Genomic DNA, 20,442 nt, shown 5'->3' with positions numbered 1-20,442 from the left:
CTCAATGTTGTCCATAGCTTGTCATGATCCACACAATCGAAAGCCTTTGCGTAGTCAATAAAGCACAGGTAAACATCCTTCTGATATTGTCTGCTTTCAGCCAGTAATAGTACATTGATAAGAACTGTCAGAGGTTCAAACCAGATTCAGAAGAGGATGTAGAATGAAAGATATCACTGCTGACATTAGATGGATCTTGGCTAAAAGCAGAGAATACAAGAAAGATGTTTACCTGTACTTTACTTATTATGCAAAGTCTTTTGACTGTGTGGATTGTAACAAGGGATGGACACCATGTAGAGAATGAGCATTCCGGAACAGGTAATAGTGCTCATGAGAAACCTTTACATAGACCAAGAGGTAGTTAGTTGTTTAAGGAGAATAAGAGGACACTGAATTTTTTAAAATCCACAAGGGTGTGCACCAGGGCTATATTCTTTCACCGTATTTATCCAATATGTATGCTAAGCAAATAATCTACGAAGCTGGATTTTATGAAGAAGAATGTGCCATCAGAATTGGAAGAAGACTCATTTACAACCTGAAATATGCATATGATACAATCTTGCTTTCGGAAAGTTAAGAGGACTTAAAATATTGATGAAAATCGAAGACCACAGACTTTAGTATGGGTTGCATCTCAATGTAAAGACAGCAAAAATTCTCACCACTGGGCCAATATATAACATTGTGATGCAAGGAGAAAAGATTGAAACTGCCAAAGACTTAATTTGCTTGGATCCACTATCAACACTTATGGAAGCAGCAGTCACGAAGTTAAATGATGTATTGCATTAGTCAAATTTGTGGCACAAGACCTCCTTAAAGTGTTAAGAGCAAAGATGTCAATTTGAGGACAAATGTATGCCTTATTTTCAGGGTATTTTCAGCAATTTGATAAGTGTGTGAAAACTGAACAGTGAATAAGGTAGACCACAGAAGAATTGCTGCATTGAGCTATGGTGTTGGAGAAAAACATTAAAAGTACCATTAACGGCCAGAAGAATAAACAAATCTGTGTTGAAAGAAGTACAGCCAGAATGCTCCTTATAAGCCAGAATAGTGAGACTTTGTCTTTCATACTTCAGATATATTATCAGGAGGGACCAGTCCCTGGAAAAGAGCATCATGCTGGTAAAGTAGAGGGTCAGTGAAAAAGAGGAAGACCTTCAATGAGGTGGATTGGCACAGTGCCAGCAACAATGATCTGAAGTTTAACAATGATTATGAGGTTGGCATAGGACCTGGCAGTGTTTTGCTTTGTTGTAAAAAAAGGTTATTATGAATCAGAACCAACTTGGCAGACCCTAACACCAATATGACCTAATTGGGGCAATATACATCTGTACATAAATATCAGGTAATTCAAGATGCAGACAATCAACATACCCCATTGTCCAATAGCATTGTAAGAAGCATTTTTTAAAAAGTTATTTATTTCTAGTTCAAAGAAAATGAAACTTTTTTTTCTTTCATTTTCAGAACAAAGGTGCTTTTGGAAGTTAATAATGAGAAATAAAATTATCTAATGTCTTCTATTGGAACTATGTAACTTGTTAAGTTGTGGATTTAATTGCAAATCATTTCTCCTAGTGATTTATGGTTATTTGCCTCAGCCTTTCAGCTGTGCTTGACTGGGGATATGGAAGGGAAGCAGTCTGATGCTAACTCATTCAAGGAGTTTGGACGGGAGCTTTTCAGAAAGATTTTATAGAGTTTCTTTTATTCATATTCCTTGGGTGTTTTTTATGGACCCTTGCAGATGAATTCAACTTTAGATATCTGCGGCAGGCCGTGTTGAATTACCCAATAAGTGAGGTAAATGCAGGCTTACTTGTGCTTACCTACTAATCTGTGGTGAACAATTTCATATATATATATATTTTTACCACATCAAAGATATACTGGTATGGCTAGCATCTGTGTCTTTCCCAAACCCACAGCATCTTATTATAGAATCAAAGCCTCTTTTCAAATTTACAATTCCTGACAGGGACAGAGTACCCAATAATCAAAGTAAGCACAGGCTTACTTATGCTTACTTATTAATCTGTAATGAACAATTTCATTACATGCTCACTGAAGAGCAGTAAGTATGCATGAGTAAGTCCATGCTTACTTTACTTATTGGATAATCTGTCCCTGGTGTGCAGGAGAAAGTAAAGGAGAGAACTCAGCTACCACCATGCCTGCCTTTGACTAAAATCCACTCTTTGGAGAAACAGAATGGAGAACAAGGTAAACCAAAAACAAACTAGGTGCTGTTGACCCTGTGTGTGTTCCCTGTTAGCACAGTACTATGTTCCACAGGGTTTTCAGTGCTAATTTTTTGGAAGTAGATCAGCAAACCTTTCTTTGAAGACATTTCTTGGTGGACTTAAATTACTAACCTTTCAGCTAGTAGCTAAACGTTAACTGTTTGTATCACACAGACCTCTGGCACTAGGGACAATCAAAAACAAATTCCACAGCATCAATAAAAATGCTCTAGAAAAGTTTTCCTTTGGTGCCCTTCAAATAGGGACCCAAAGAACCACCTCAGTAAAGTGAAGCTACAAGAAATTTGAAATATCTTCCTATTTTTGTTTTTCTTTCTTGACTTGTATAAAAAGTTTTATAACTTTTCTGTCTTCAAAACTTACATCTCCTTTTATGGAATAATTATTGTAATCCTATTTTGTTAATAATAATAATAATAATAAAAGAATGAAAGAAGCAAAGAAAGAAGAAACCGTCCCGAGCCATTAAGCGGATGAGCATTATCATTCTTCATCAGACTGGGCCAACCAAAAAGGAGGAGGTGAAAACAGGTACTAGCTTAGTCCTCTCAGTCACCCAACACTAGATTTGACTATCTACAAAATTTTAATAAAGATGACTATTTTGTAATTAATGGTGAAACCAGCACTTAGTTCTTAATATCTTTATATGAATTATATTTTATTTTTGTATGTTGTTACATCTGTTCAAGAAAAATCTATACATATGAATGCATTATGACAAGTACTACATTACTATTTTAAAATGAGCTTTCTGCAAGTCCGGCTTATTGATAGGATCAACAGATGGGATGGATTTTCACTCAGTCAGGAAACACTTCAAAGTCAATGTAAGTAACTCTGATAGGGTTTTGTACACTTTTATATCATCCTTTATAGAACTCCAATGATGGCCAGGTTTTCCAGGACTTATTTCAATATCATTTTTAAACCTCTAATCAATTTTGTTCACAAAAATGAATGCTAGTGATTCAGATGTTTATGTCCTTTGTCAGTTGAACTCAATTCCTTTCTTCTTGTAAGTAATTTTAATTGGGCAGTGAAATTAGACTACTATTCTGCTTGTGAAAATGGAACCTTTTCATTGGTTGATAGATTGACAAGATTCAGGAGTGACTAATTGACCTGGGAGTAACAGATTCTTTCCTACCCAAAACAACAGTGTTGACCCAACCCCAGTAAGACCTGAGGGTTGACATTTTTTTCCAGACAAGATGATAGATTTGCACCAATCCATCAATACACCTGGAGTCCTGGTGTGGCGCTACGGGTTAATGCTCCAGACTGCAAAGCCGTTTGAACTGCAAAGTCGGTGGTTCAAGCTCACCAGCTGCTCCTTGGAAACCCTGTACAGGGTTGCTATGGGTCTGAACCGACTCGACGGCACTTAGCAACAATTACAATCTACATTCCACTGCCTGTTCCTAGTGTGATTGATATTATGCAGTAAGATAATAAGCCTGGGGTTAGGAAGGAGATTTGCGATCTTGGTCCACCTCACACTGAATTCGGCAGTCTGCTGTGGCACTGTGGGGTAAGCACTGGACTTTTAACTGCAAGGTGCTGCGGGTTAATGCTCCGAACTGCAAGGTCGGTTTGAACTGCCAGGTGGTTCAACCTCACCAGCCATTCCTTGGAAACCCTATACAGGGTTGCTATGAGTCAGAACTTAACTTGTCACTTCAAAACAACAACAGGAGACTCGTGTTCTTTCAAGTAGTTTATTACTGAAGTATGAAGCAGGGCTTTGAATCAGCTCATTTAGGTTTGACCCCCTACTGGGAATTTGCAATTCCATGCCAGCTAATAATGACTCAGAATTACAGGGAAAAAACTGTAGATTCTAATTCAGTAGATCTGGGGTGCAAACACAAATTCCAAATTGGGGGTCAAACCCAAATGAACCAGTTCAAAGCCCTGTTTTAGACAGATGTTGTTATTGTTATTAAGTGCCCTAGAATCGACTTGACTCATAGCAACCCTGTATAGAATTTCTGAGGAGCAGCTGGTGAGTTTGAACTGCCAAACTTGCAGTTCAGTGATTGCTTAAACACAAATCCATTGCCATCAAGTTGATTCACAGTAGAACTGACTATACGGTTTCTAAGGGTGTGATCTTTATGGGAGCACACTGCCAAAGCTTTCTCCCTCCGAGTGGCTGGTAGAATTGAACTGATGACCTTTTTATTCTCCAGTCAATTGCTTAAGCACTGTGTCACCATTACTAAGTGCTGAGCCCCCTTTTCTCTTTATAAGATGCATTGTTTTCTTTGAGTCAGTAAGTGTGGAGGAGTAGAAAATATTACCATGTGCCATTAAGTCAGTTCTGACTCATAGCAACCTTGTATAGGGTTTCTGAAAGCAGATGGTGGGTTTGAACCACTGCTCTTGCAGTTAGTAATCCAGTGCTTATCTTACAGTAGCACACCAGGACTTAAAATGTTGTTGTTAAGTGCCATTGAATCAGTTCTGACTCATAGCGACCCTGTATAGGGTTTCCAAGGAGTGGCTGGTGAGTTTGAACTGCTGACTTTGTGGTTCAAACTGACCTTACAGTCCAGTGTTTTATCCTATAGTGCCACACCGAGACTGAAAATACAGTATGGAAAATAACTGGTGAAACAGTTAATGTACTTGAATACTAACTGGTGGCTTAAGTTCATGCAGAGAAACCTTGGAAGAAAGGTCTGGCAATCTACTTCTGAAAAGTCAGCTACTGAAAACCCTATAACACACATGGACTCACAAAGAATCAAACAACTTAGTAATTGGTAATAACACTTAAACCTGAAAGGGGACAGTCATTAGTGGGTGAGTGGATATAAATTAGATTCACTTCCCTTCAGCCGGTGGAGTCCTGATGTGGCACTGAAGATGAGCATTGGGCAGCCAGCTGTAAGGCTAGTGTTTCAAACCCATAAGCCGCTCCTCAGAAATCCTGTATAGGGTCACTATAAGTTGGAGCTCACTTGATAGCACTTAACAACAACAACAAAAACAGTAACCCCTCTCCCTATATTCTTCTGGAGGGTGAGGTACCCGGATTGTTCATGAGGTCTGTAACCTATACGGAGATGGCATGTCCAGCAAGAGTACTAGGACTTTCATGGCAATCTCAGGGGGAAAGCATGGCTGGTGGGCAATTTGAATTTGCTCTGACATTGCCTTGTAGCCCATCTAAACCTGTTCACCCCACTACTTATTACAGATTCAGTTCCTGGTACACTGGCATTTTAGGACCTGTATCTCAAACCCATTGCCTTTTCCAGGTCTGGGACTATTGTTAAGCATTTAAAAGAATAACCAAAAACTTAGTAAGCAAGATGTTTGAAAAATTCAAAATTAATGCATAGAACTCTACGTTGAACAAAAGTCGCAAAATTGTAAATAAAGACAGGATCAGCCTTCTGTCTCAGATTCCAGTATGGCTCAGTCAGACTTTGACACTGATGCTGTCTTTATAATTTCTCTATGTATGGAGCCCTCTCCAACTGTGCACCTGACAAAACCCAGGTCCTTGAAGCTTCTTTTCCCACTTTGCCCTTTATTTTCTGATGAGCTCCCACTCTCACTAGCTCTGGAGCTCCTTTATCATTCCCTATGTTTTCCCCCTTTTCTTTCTATATTCTTTCTTTCCAAAAGGTCAGGGGTGGTATCCCTTTGGGTCACTGCTGGACTGTGCATACTTTGGCAGAGTGCTTGGCACACAGTAAATGCTTCCTAAGTAATTGTTGAATAACCGGATGAAGAGTCTCTTAGATCAGCTCTCGGTTCTGCCCATGGCTTCCTTGCATGGCTGTGTTCTGCCCTTGGCTGTGGATGGAAAATACCTCTGGTTGGACCCCTGCCCCTGAGTTTACTTCAGGGACCATAACCCTCTCTTTGGATTTGTATAAACATGGGAAGAAAATCCCAAAATGCTATGTTTCAAGGTTAAAAAAACAAAACAAAAACCAGAGAGTGGTGAACTTAGGTAATTCAAAAGAGAATCTATAAGATGATCAGTCTTACTGAGAAAAGAAAGTAATTAAAATAATATAAGGATGTTTCCAAAATTATATATTTGGTAAAAAATACAGAAAAGGGTGTGGCAATTCATGTGACTTGAGGCTATTTTTTTCAGCGATGTCAGAAATTTCTCAGGTTTGGGAAGTAGAAGAATGCTTACCTTCAATTGTACACTGATCAGGAACTGGAATCTTTTTTCCGATTTCCATGGCATATGCTTTCACTTGGCTGAGGTTTTCCTTTAAGTGTAGGTAGAGCTTATCTTTGTATTCTACAGGGCTTGCAACTGACTCTGGAGTTTCTTCCTGGAAGTTTTCTTTAACTGTTTCTGTCAAGTTCTCTGATTCTATATGTATGAGATTTGGGTGTGAAACTGAAGAAATTTCCAGCTGTAATCTGCCATTGTCTGCCTTAAAGTGTGACTTGTCATTTTCTTGGCTAAGTGAATTTATTTCTGAAAGAGAGATGCTGGCTGGTATATCTCCTTTCTCCACGTCTTCTGCATCACCTGAACTCATATCCTTTGTTAGCACGGTGTGTAAAGCCAAACTTTTGGACCTACAATACAAACAAAGGGATAGTTAAAATGGTTAAAGCAGTTGAACTACTATTCACTGACAAGTAAAAGAGGCAAAAATTTATCTCTTCTAGATTGTACAATTGAAAATGAGCATTAGTAGCAGATTTGATAAGATAGAGTTGGAATCGACTCGATGGCACTTAACAACAACAACAGACCACCAACAAGCTATGTAACAAAGGTGGAAAATCTAGTCCACCTCCAGAAACAAATATTCAATGATCACTGTCTTGGAAAGACAGGCTGCAAAATGGTGGATGTAAGTAATTTTACTATTATCCTACTTTTGCATCTGCTTTCTCATCAGAAATCAAGGGAATCTTTTGATAGCCTTTCTCAATATTGGTATAGTTGTATTTTAAAAGTGTTTTTTTTTTTAAAGTCACAAGTTTGCTTTTGATTTGTGGTCTCCTACTTAAAAAAAAAAAGGTTTCTTTAGACAAATGAAAGTACGGTGGGCAACAAGTTATTCATGGAAGGACAGCGCTCTTTTGGTCACTTTTGGTAAGATATTTAAAAAATCAACTATAACAGTGTGATGACAAACATGAGGTACATATATTAAGAAAACAGCCAAACATAATTTATACCTGTTAAATCTAATGTCTCTTCTCTCCTCCTTAAAAACTTGACCCAAACTATATCTTCTGAGAGATCCAGGTGTAGTACATTCAGCATTTAGTTTTTCTTTAAATGCCTGTATTTTACCTTGGAGCTTTTCATGATCGTTTTCACTTACAATGAGTTTGGTTTCTTCCAGTTTTTTAGGGTATTCAATTTCAGTGCTGGATTTTCTCCTAAACGAATAAAAATCATTGCTTTAAATGGTGATCACTTGTACCTTTCAGAACAGTGTTACTCTCTAACTGGTTCTTACTCAGAAGTGCAAATGTTATCAGATAAAATGTTTTTCACTAGTCATTTAACAAATATTTGTTGAGTACCCATCATGGATATATGTATGTGAAAATTGGACAGTGAATAAGGAAGACCGTAGCAAAATTGATGCATCTGAGTGATGGTGTTGGAGAATATACTGAAAGTACCAAAAGAACAAACATATCTGTGTTGGAAGATGTCCAAGCAGAGTGCTCCTTGGAAACCAGGATAGCCAAACTTGTCTCTCATACTTTGGACATATTATCAGGAGGGACCACTTGCTGGAGATGGATATCATGTTTGGTAAAGTGGAGGGTAAGAAAAAAAGAGGAAGACTACCAAGAGATGGATTGTCATTGAGGTGGCATAGCCCTGTGAGGTTGGCCCAGACCCGGGCAGTGTTTCATTCTGTTGTGCATAGGGTTGTTATGAGCCAGTACTGGCTTGATGGCACCCAACAACAACATGGACATGTTCTGACTCATAACGACTCTGTATAGGTTTCTGAGGCTGTAAATCTTTATGAGAGCAGAAAGCCCCATCTATCTCCCACAGGGCAGCTGGCAGCATAGTGGTTACAAGTTGGGCTGCTAACCTTAAGGTCAGCAGATCAAAACTCCATGGGAGAAAGATGAGGCTTACTGATCCCGTAAAGATTTACAGCCTCGGAACCCTATGCAGCTTCGCTATGAGTCAGAACTGACTCCAAAGCTCACCACCACCACCAGCACCAACCTTATGGTTAGCAGCCCAGCTCGCAATCTACTAAGGTATCAGGGATCCTTATTATTGTTACTGTTAAGTGCCATCGAGTCGATTTTGAACCATAGCGACCCTGTATAGGGTTTCCAAGGAGCAGCTGGTGAGCTTGAACCACCAACCTGGCAGTTCAAATGGCTTTGCAGTCTGGCACATTAACCTGCAGCACCAAATACTTATTATTAAGGTCTTTGAGATTACTTCTTTAGTTCATTCTGCTAGAAGTTCAGAAATATTGGTGTTTATGTCAACTTTATATTGACAATAATTTTTGAAGAATTCATAGAATAAAACATGCTGTTTTTATACAATCTTGAGTGACACAAATTATTAAGCACTTGACTACTACCCAAAAGGTTAGTGGTTTGAATGTACCCAGAGACACCTTGGAAGAAACAACTCTGGTGAAATACTTCCAAAAGATAACAGCCATAAAAGCTCTGTGGACAACCCGAATCCCTCTGGATTGCATGGGGCTGCAAGGAGCTCTGGTGGTGTAGTGGTTATGAGTCGGGCTGCGAACCTCAAGGTCAGCAGTTTGAAATCAGCTGCTCTGCGGGAGAAAGATGAGGCTTTCTGCTCCCATAAAGGTTGACAGCTTTGGAAATCCTATTTTGGGTCACTATGAGTCGGAACTGACTTCAGGGCACACCACCACCACCGCCACGACCCTACTCTTACTTAGAAGTCCTCCAAAAGTATGGCTGTCATGTAGAACACAGAGGAACAGCTATATTTTCTAGAAATTGCACATGTGCTGATACATTTCTGTTGAAGTTGTTATAACAAGAACATTTCATATGAGCTATGTAAACTCCTGGTTTTATCAATTTTATGGAAATATAAGTGTAATTATTTCATCTTGTGAAGCAATAAACATCGTTCTGAGTTTTAGGTTGAAGGAAAGTGGTTTTCCATGAATTATATTAATAGTTCCAAATATTTTTTATAGTCAAGTTTATAAGACACTCTGGGTCATTAAAGTTACCTCTTTTGCCTCATTTTAGTATATCTTTGTGACCTCTCGAGGGCTAACAGTACTTTAGAAACAACAAAAGTCTGCAGGAAAGCTGCTGCTCATTGATACTTGTTAATGAGCTGAATGATTCCAGAAAAACGGTAAGCATTTGTCTTCCCTATGTGTTTTCTAATATTGAGCCAGAGCCCTGGTGTGGAACTGCAAGGTCAGTGGTTCAAACCCACCAGCTGTTCCTCACAAACTCTATGAGTCTGAACTGGCTTGATGGCACACTACAACAACAGAGCTCCTTTAATTTTTATTTAACCATCACTATTAATCTTATCATATGGTTAGTATTAGTTATACTTTACAAAATAAGGGCAAACAGTTCCTATAAATATTCTGTTGGTTTGTCTGTGTCCTTATGTATGTGCAAACACAATTCAATTCTCACTTATAGCAACCTTATCAGAGTAGAACTGCCCCATAGGATTTCCAAGGTTGCAATATTTAGTTTATCTATGGAGTGGCTGCAGGGTTCAAACTGCTAACATTTCAGTAGTAGCTGACATTAGGGCTCCTCCATTAAGATTGCCAAGCAAGTCCTACAGAGCCATTCTACTCTATAACACAATGGGGTCACCATAAGTTGGAATTAACTCAATGACAATTAACAACATTTTTCCTAGATGTTGAGGAAATTTTCCCAAACTTATAGAAACACTCTGGTTTTCTCAAACATGGTTATTTTTCCTAAGAGCCAAAGTTAACTTGACATAACACCTGGGTGAGGATGAGAGAAATAAACAATTATGTATTTTTTAATGAACCTGACTTTTAGAGAAACCTGACACTGTTTCTGCTACAGTCTATTCATTTTGGATCAATGACTGAATCTGTGAGTGGCCACAGGGAAGATGAGTTGGCAGAGTTGGATCCTGTAGTTCTTTTGGCTGGTCCCCAGAGAAGCCCTGGCCATGAGAGATGGTCCATGGTTATGGTTCTTCAGTGATTAGAATCTCCATGTCAGTCCAGCCCAGAGATAGCTGTTTGATGGTATAAACTGGGAAAGGGAGCAGATGAACTATTTGGTAACAAGGCCATAGTCTCTCTAATAAGCTACTGCAGAAAAAAATTAAATACTTTTTGAAAAAACATAATCATCATGGACTTTATATGGCTTTGCTTAAGATTCAACTCATCTACCTTAACTATTCTTTTATTTATTTATTTTTAAATTTTTATTGTGAATTGAGTAATTAGTTTACATGGGGGAACATCATTCCTCCTTCTCTTCTCACCCTTCTGAATTTTGTCCTTTGGGAAATGATGCCTTTAAAAAAATTAAAATGGTTGATTATTCTAAAGTATGCATACCTCACTAATGTTTTTATTTCCTTTATATTTTTGGTGGAAAATTGAGCCATGAGGATAAGTCCAGTTCCAGACCTGGAGGGTGAGTAAGGGCTGTACAGTCTGTCAGCTTCCACCGGCATAAAAAAAGTCTGGTCTTTTCATGTTTTTGAGTTTGGATCCACATTTTCCTCCCACTCTACCCAGGACTTTTTAATTTAATCAATTTCAGAGCAGTTGGTAGTAGTAGCCAAGCACCGTCTAGTTCTTCTGGTTTCAGGATCATAGAGACTGATGGATACATGGTCCATTTGTCTGTTTGCCTAATTGTTTCCATGCATATTTGATTTGACTTACTCCTCTCTCCTCTGGACATGGGGATACCAATAGTTGTACCTTAAATGTCCACTCATGAGCTTTTAAGGACCCAGTCACTATGTATCAAAGTAGAATGTAGACTATTGTCTTTGTGGACTACGTTATGCCAATTGAGCAAGTCTTCCCTTGAGACTATGGCTCTGAGACTCTAGGCCTAGGAACTCACTCCCTCAAGGTGTTTGGGTGTGTTTAAGACATTTTCATAATTTCTCCCCCTATATACGCCACCACATCCCTGCATATATTAACAGTAAAGACAAATAACCATGTACAAATATACTCTGTCAAACCTATACATATATTTGTTCTACTCCCACCCATACCCATTCAGCCTAGTTAGGTTGGACAAAGGATATTTGTCTATCCATGCATCTACCTGTAGATTACTCTGTATGTAACAGAATTTATCTCTGTTGCCTTTAACCCTTGCACTTCTCCCTGTATCTTCACATAATTTCTTTTTTTTTACCAACTACGCTCTTATTATATCGCCTTCCTCTTCATGCAAGTAAACACGTGTTTGCCCTCTAATCAGTGATTTGTTCCTCCTTCCCTCCCACTTCTGGTAACGCTCAATAATGTCTCTTTTGGTGTGAAAACCTTGTCTTTACTCTTCACATTAGTGGCCTCATAAAATATTTGTCCTTTTGTGATTGACTCATTACACTCAGCATAATGTCCTCCAGGTTCATTCATATTATGAGGTCTTTCACAGATTCATCATTATTCTTTGATGTTGCATAGTATTCCAGTGTGTGTGTGTACCAAAGTTTGTTTATCCATTTTTCCATTGATTGGCTTTTAGGTTGTTTCTCTCTTTATGCTATTATGAACAATGCTGTGATGAACATGGGTATGCATATATCTATTTGAGTCATGGCTCTTATTTCTCTAAGATACTTACCAAGCAGAGGTCATGTGGTATTTCTATTTCCAAAATTTTGAGGGAGCACCATACTTTTTCCCATAGTGTTTGCACCATTTTACAGTCCCACCAGCAGTGTATGAAGGTTCCAGTCTCACATCATTCTTGCTAGCATTTGTTGTATTCTATTTTAAAAAATATTTCTATTAATGCTGGAGTGAGATAGTACTCATTGTTGTTTAGATCTGAACTTTCTAATGGCCAGTGACACCACCCATCTGTTAGTTTGTCTTACTGGGTGGCTTGCAAGTTGCTGTGAGGCTGGAAGCTATACCAACAGTATTTTAAATGCTAGCAGGATCATTCATGGTGGACAGATTTCAGCTGAGCTTCCAGACTAAGAAAATGAGGAAGAAGGAATGGCAGACTACTTCTGAATATTTAGTCACTGAAAACCTGAATAGCAGTAGAACACAGTCATCACCAGGACATTTAACATAGAAACACTGTAGATAGTACCACAATACTGACAGATATAGTGCCAGAAGATGAGCCCCCTCAGGTTAGAGAGCACTCAAAATATAACTGGGGAAGTGTTGTCTCCTAATATGGAATTGACTGTGATAACAGGAATATAGTAAAGCTTTTGGAACTTTTATTTGCTGATAGGGCACAAGTGAAAATGAGGAAATACAGCTATAGTATCCATTAATAATCTGAACATGGAGTGTATACAGTATAAATCAAGGAAAATTGGAAGCTGTCAAAAATGAAATGAATGAATAAAAATCAATATTCTAAGCATTAGTGAGCTGCAATGGCCTGGAATTGACCATTTTAAATCTGAAAATAACATGGTTTACTATGCCAGGAATGACAAATTGAAGAGGAATGGCTTCACATTTATCATAAAAAAAAATATATATATATATATTTAAGGGTCTGTCTTGAAGTTTAATGCTTTTTGTGACAGGATAATATTCATACATCTATAAGGAAGACCAGTTAATACCACTATTATTCTAATTTACCAACCATTAAAGCTAGTGATGATGAAATTGAAGAATCCTACCAACTTCTTCAGCCTAAAATTGATAAAAAATGCAACCAAGATGCATTGATTAACTTCTGGTTATTAGAATTCAAAGGTTAGACACAAAGAGGAAGGATCAGTAGTTTGAAAATATAGTCTTAGTGGTAGAAATGATGTTGGGAATTAATGATAGAATTTGGCAATACCAAAGACATAATCATCAAAAATTTTATTCTTAAACTACTTAAAAGACAACAATACACATGGAGCTGACCAGATGGAATTCATGGAAATCAAATTGATTAGATCTTTGGGAAGAGACTGTGGAAAGGTTCTATATCATCAGTCAAAACAAGGCCAGGAGCAGAATGTGGAACAGACCATCAATTGCTCATAAGCAAATTCAGACCTGAAGAAAATTAAAACAAGTTCATGGGAGCCCAATCACAATCTTGAACATATTTCACCTGAGTTTAGAGATCATCTCAAGAACAGATGTAATGAATTCAACACTACTGACTGAAGACCAGAAGAATTGTGGGATGACATACAGAACATCATATAGGAAGAAAGCAGAAGATTATAATGAAGACAAGAAAGAAGGAAAATGCTCAAATGGATGCCAGAGGAGACTCTGAAAAACTTGCTCTCTAATGTAGATATATTAAAGCAAATGGAAGAAATGAGGAGGTAAAAGAGTTAAACAGAAAATTTCAAAGGTAAACTCTAGTAAACAAAGTCACGTATCATAATGAAAAGTGCAAAAACCTGGAGTTAGAAGACCAAAGGGAAAAATACACTCAACATTTCTCAAGTTGAGTGAACTTAAGAAAAAATTCAAGCATCAAATTGAAATAATGAAGGATTCCATGGGCGAAATATTGAATGATACAGAAAGCATCAACAGAAGATGGGAGGAAGATACAGAGTCACTGTACCAGAAAGAAATGGTCAATGTTCAATCATTTCAAAAGGTAACATTTGATCAAGAACCAATGGTATTGAAGGAAGAAGTCCAAGATGCACTGAAGGCATTGACAAAGAACAAGGCTCTGGAATTGATGGAATACAAATTGAAATATTTCAACAAAGTGATGTGGCACTGGAAGCACTCACTCATCTATGCCAAGAAATTTGGAAGACAACTATCTGGCCAACTGACTGGAAGAGTTCCATATTTGTGCCCATTCCAAAAAGAGGTGACCCAAAAGAATGTGGAAATCACGCAATATCATTAATATCACATGCAAGTAAAACTTTGCAAAAGATAATTTTAATATGGCTGCAACAGCTCCCTGAGGACAGGGAACTGCCAGGGATTTAATCAGACACAGACATGGAGGTATCATTGCTGACGTCAGATGGATCTTGACTGAAAGCAGAGAATATCAGAAGTATGTTTACATCTGCTTTTTTGACTATGCAGAAAAGACTCATTAACATTCTGTGAGATGTAGATGATACAATCTTGCTTGCTGAAAGTGAAGAGGACTTGAAATACATATTAAGATAAAGACCACAGTCTTTAGTAAGGGTTGAACCTCAAAGTAAAGAAAACTAGGGACAAACCTGGATGCCCTGATGTTATTGTTGTTGTTAAGTGCCATTCCTAGTTTTTCATTGATGATCTTTATAGTTTTAGGTTTTACATTTGGGTCTTTGACCCATCTTGAATCTGTTTTTATGTGTGGTATGATGTAAGGATTCTGTTTCATTCTTTTGCAAACGGGTATCCAGTTTTGTCAGCAATATTTGCTAAAGAGACTAACTTTTTCTCACTTAATATGTTTGGACCCTTTTCAAAGACCAACTGAGCATAGGTCAAGGAACTTATACCTAGATTCTTGTATCTGTTCCACTGGTCTTTGTGTCTGTTGTTGTACTAGTAGTAGGTTGTTTTGATTATTCGGGTTGTGTAGTAGGTTTTGAGATCTGGAAGTGAGAGGCCTCCTACTTTGTTCTTTTTTAAAACAGCATTTTGCTTATCCAGGATCTCCTTCCATATAAAACATGCAATTAGCGTTTCCATTTCTTTAAAGAATGCTGTTGAAATCTGGATTGGGATTGCATTATATCTATAGATTGCTTTATGTTATATTGACATTTTTACATGTCTGGGCCCAGATATCTTCAATGGTGAACTTTGCCAAACACTCGGAGAAAAGTTGACATTAATTCCACTAAAATAATTCAGAGCATAGAAAAGGACAGGAAACTCCCAGATTCATTTCGTGAAGTGAGTGTACACCTGATACTAAAATGAAATGAAAACATCACTAAAAAAATATGATATAAATCACCATCCCTCATGAACATTGATGCAAAAATTCTCAACAATATCCTAGCCAATAGACTCCAACAACATATCAAAAAACATTAATAACTTATTTTCACAATGCGTTTGCCACCAGAATACAGATGTTGGTGAAAAGCATCACAAAATCTAAGCCAAAATGAGAAAGGAAAAGACCCATATGAACATCGTCGTTATTGGTAGATTATGGCAAGTCTATTAGTCACTTGATCTACAAATGTGGTGGATTCAACAAAAGATCCATCGAAAAATTTGAGAAGGAAGCTGCTGAGATGGGGAAGGACTCCTTCAAGTATGCCTAGGTCTTGGATAAACCAAAAGCTGAATGTGAGTGAGGCATTACCATTGATATCTCCCTGTGGAAATTTGAGACCAGCAAGTACTATGTGACCATCATTGGTGCCCCAGAACACAGAGACGTTATCAAAAACATGATTATAGGAACCTCACAGGCTGACTGTACTGTCCTGATTGTTGCTGCTGATGTTGGAGAACTTGAAGCTGGTATCTCTAAGAATGGGCAGACCCATGAGCATGCCCTTCTGGCTTACACACTTGGACCATTTGGATGGGGTGAGGAGAGGCATGAGTTGTGAAATATGAAATGTGAAGATACTCACGAAGCAAGAGTGGGTGTACCAGGAGGGATTGGCAAAGAAGCAAATAAGAAGAGTGAAGAAAAATCAACAAAATGTCTGGGCTAAAGAAGTAATTTTCTAAATACAAGGCTAATGATTATTGCTATGTATTCTCAACCCAAAGACTGTCTTTTATACAAAGTCTCATTTTTTTCAATGATTCAGAGACTTGTATAACATAGAAGTCAGGGACCAGGAGTGGTAATTGTGGTATATACATACAATGGAATATTATTCAGCTGTAGAGTACAACACAGATGATACTTGAAAACATGCTTAATGAAGTCAAGTCAATCACAAAGGGACAATGTATGATATCACCTATATGAAATACTTTGAATAGGCAAACATATAGAGATCCAAGTTTAATAGAAGCTACCAAAGGTGAGCTGGAGGGGGAAAGCACAAGTCATAATTTAGGAAGCACTAAATTTTCTTTTATGATGATGGAAAAATTGGAAATGACACTTGGTGATGGTTGCACAGCATGGCTACTGTAATTGGTGTCACTCACTGATCATAAGCATGAAAAATGTGGAAATGGCTGATGTTATTATATATATGTTTGCAACAATTAAATCAATCACAGCGGCATCCAAGGCTGCAAAATGGACCAAAAAGAAAGAAAATCATCTTTCAATTACTGGTCCTCAATACACCTGGATATGTCATGGAATTTTGCTGACAGGGGAGAGGGCAAGTTTTGACTCCAATAGGTTAGAAGGTCAGGAAATGATAGATAGATGGCTTGGATTTATGGTGAACAATTTCCTGACTCTTCACTCCTCTTTTAGTTTTTGTATTTATTACCAAAAACTAGGAGTGAAGGGCATGTTTCCCACCTTAACTCTACTGCTTTCCTTCTAGTGGAGACATTGCTCTTGATGTGTGGGGGTTGGTGTAAGGTGGGACCAGTGAATTGAGCTCATGCAGGGGGTATTTAGTCTCCATTTGTCACTTTTAAACCCAGAGGTAATTTTACAAGAATCTTTGCCAGAGTTCTATAATCCCCTAAATATTAACTTGGCCTTAACTCAGCATATCACATTATAAGAGGCTCAGATGATTTCCAGTCTGAAAAGTTTCGGGTTTCTGTTGCCAAAGTAAAGTCTTTAAAAGTACCTCTGGGGATGCCCAGGGGGAGGCCTAATTACCTCCCTCCTGTGTGAACAGGGAGTCCCCTTAGAAACTAATAGGCCCTTGGGCAGCTTGTTGCTCTCACTAAGCCAGGAGATGAGACTATAAAAGCTGGCAAGGGTAGAGAGATTGGCAGCCTCTTTTCCTGGCTCCTTAAATCAAAGAAAAATAATATTAGTTAATGTTTGACTATCTTGGCTTAAAATCCCATGTTCTGGATATATACTCCTACAGAGTTAAGCTTGTCAGAGGAGAAGTAGGATCAAATCTATATTTGAGTTCTAAATTCTTAGGATGTATATTCCTCACTCTTCAGCAATTTCTTGGGTCATCATCCACCAGAAGAATGACAGAGAACTCAAGAAATGATTCCCCAGCTCCACAGGGCTATCCTATGTTTTGAGACTGCAATGAGTAATGCTACTAGAATGGTTACATTTGAATGCTAATAGGAAAGGAAGACAATATATCAAGGTTCTTTGTACTCTGTTCTGCTCTGACCTACTCTGTTGGCAACAGCAGAAACCAGTGGGCGCCCAGTTGTATGGAGTCCAGAATGGGTCATGCCAATTACCTTTGCTGAAATGAAATGACCCCATGGTTTATGTCATTTGCCTAAGATAGCCACCTGCCCCCAGAATTTTCACAAGGAGAAGATTATCAGGAAATTAATTGAATATGCCTTTACACAAAAACCCATGTTTATGACTCCAATCTCCTGCATGCTATTTTATGATCCTAAGTCTCATTTTTATCATATAATAATGAGATTAGTAACACTGCATCACCAGATTGTTGAGAGCCTGATGTAAGATAATGCATTTGAGAGTGTAGCTCACACAGAATGGATATGAAAAAGACAAATGGTAAAACCCTGGACTGCTTAGTCAGGTGGTATCAAGCCTGGAAGATGAATTTCTTCTGCTGAAAGTCAGGGAGGACTATAAAATTCCTCATACCACTGTAGATCCATTTTCAGCACTGAGAGGAAGGGATGCCAATCATAGGGGAAACACAGCCTCCTGGAGAGCGTGAAATAAAGGTGAGAAATCCTCTTTATTGTGTAAGCAAATGTTGTTAGGTATTGAGTCAGCTCCAACTCTTAGCGATTCTACACACAACAGAATGAATCATTGCCCAGTCCTGTGCCATTCTCAAAGGTGTTTCTGTTTGAGCTCACTGTTGCAGTCACTGTGTTAATTCATTTCTTTGAGGGTCTTCCTCTTTTTCACTGACCCTCAACTTTACCAGCATGATGACCTTTTCCAGGGAAAAGTACCTCCTGATCATATGTCCAAAGTACATGAGATAAAATCTAGCCATTCTCTCCTATAAGGAGCATTCTGACTGTACTTGCTCTAACACAGTTTTGTCCATTTTTCTGATGGTTCATGGTATTTTCAGTATTTCTTGCCAACACTGTAATTCAAAGGCACCAATTCTTTTGGTCTTCCTTATTGATTGTACAGATTTCACATGCATATAGATGCTTGAACTCTAGATTTCACAGGTTCTTGTAGGAAGAGGAATTTTGCCCCAGGCGATTTTGGACTTGGAGTTGATTTTAAGACTTCTGGGATGACATGATAGAGTGAATGTGTTTTACATGTGGCAAGAGCATGAATTTGGGGGGTTCCCAAAGGGCGGCATGTTTTGAATTAATTGTGTCCGTTCCCCTGCCCCAACCCTGTGAATATGTGTCGACTCAGCTGGATCATGATTCTCTGTATTATATAATTTGGTGATACGATGTAACTATCTTATGTATTATAAATCCTAACCTCTATACCTCTATGATGTGGATGGACTCCTACTGTGGCACTGGATAAGCACTGCACTTAACAGAACCACTACAAGGTTGGTGGTTCAAACCCACCAGCTGCTCCTAGGAAACTGTATACAAGGTCACTATGAGTTGGAACCAACTCAACTGCATTTAACAACAGTGATGTGAATAAATCATAATAAAAGGCAGATATGTTAGTGAGGCAGTATATATTTATGTGAGTCCTGGTGTGGCACTGTGGTCTAATGTGTCAGACTGCAAAGTTGTTTGAACTGCAAGATCGGTGGTTCAAGCTCACCAAGCTGCTCCTTGGAAATCCTATACGGGTTTGCTATGAGTCAGAGTCGACTCGACGGCACTTAACAACAACTCGACGGCACTTATACGGGTTTTGTTTATTTAGAAAACCCAGTCTAAGATAGCAAGTATGTAATAGCAAGTATGTAAGCACTGGGTTATAGAAATAGTTGATTTTTCAAAATAACTCTCTGTATTTCAACTATAAATGAACTATTGGGGACTCCTAGTCCTGGTGTGGCACTGTGGGCTAAAAAGTCTTTTGAACTGCAAGGTTGGTGGTTCAAGCTCACCAGCTTCTTAGAAACCCTATACAGGGTCACTATGGGTCGAAATTGACTTGATGGTACTTCACAACAAGTCAATACTAGTTGACATGGAGCCTACTCTGACTCATGGGGATGCCATATATGTCAGAGTAGATCTGTGGTTCTCCTCTTTTTGTGTTGTGCCCCATCAACAAATGAAAGTCTGAGGGCTTTACTCCATTATCATCAGCATGGTCAACTCTTTTTTTTTTTTTTTTACCTTTATTTTTTTTAAGTTTTTAATTTTTTGTGTGAATTATGTGATAGTTTACATGGGAGAACATAAGTTTTACATTCATTTTATAGTATATTGTTCCATTGCCATGGTTACAATCCCCTCCATGCATCATCAACCAACCAAAGGTTATACCCTGCAAGCCTACACCCTACCCCCTCCCACCCCCCAGTCATCAGCACACAGCCCCTCCCCAGCTGTTCCATCTCTCCACGTCATCATCTCTGCCTCCATCTCAGGCATCACTGCTTCTCTGGGTAGGGTCCCTCTCTCCACTCTTCTCACTTGCTCTGCTCCTAGACTGCAAAGTTAATCACTCCCCTCCTTGCTACATCTACCTTTACATTTCCAGCCCTCACAATCAGTCCTGATAACAATTGTTCACTATTGTATTACAGGAGACTTATCTACATTTCATTGCATCAGCCCTGCCTAGATGGATTGGATACTATCAGTGGTGGTCAACTCTATTTTGAGGAGGCAGCACTTCCCAATCATATTTTGAGTGCCTTCCAACCTGTGGGGCACATATCTGGCACTATATCTGATAATGTTTTAGTGCTATTCATAAAGTTTTCATCTTCTGGCACTATATGTGACAATGTTCTGCTGCTATTCATAAGGTTTTTAGC

The 20,442-nt window shown here is 38.5% G+C and overlaps 1 protein-coding gene across 2 annotated transcripts in view; it reads right to left on the bottom strand.

Moving 5' to 3' along the window:
* Positions 1–20,442, bottom strand: part of VEPH1 (ventricular zone expressed PH domain-containing 1) — a 373,634-nt gene that overhangs the window by 180,307 nt on the left and 172,885 nt on the right. For both annotated transcript variants that reach the window (XM_006867941.1, XM_006867940.1), the window contains exons 7-8: positions 7,458–7,664; positions 6,448–6,845 (exon numbers count right to left, since the gene is read on the bottom strand). In XM_006867941.1, the coding sequence (XP_006868003.1) occupies positions 6,448–6,845; positions 7,458–7,664 (605 nt within the window). The remainder of the gene's footprint in view (positions 1–6,447; positions 6,846–7,457; positions 7,665–20,442) is intronic.

The sequence above is a fragment of the Chrysochloris asiatica genome, unplaced genomic scaffold (assembly GCF_000296735.1).
Source record: "Chrysochloris asiatica unplaced genomic scaffold, ChrAsi1.0 scaffold00113, whole genome shotgun sequence".
Classification (NCBI taxonomy): Eukaryota; Metazoa; Chordata; class Mammalia; order Afrosoricida; family Chrysochloridae; genus Chrysochloris; species Chrysochloris asiatica.
This window is presented reverse-complemented; position numbering and strand designations above follow the sequence as displayed.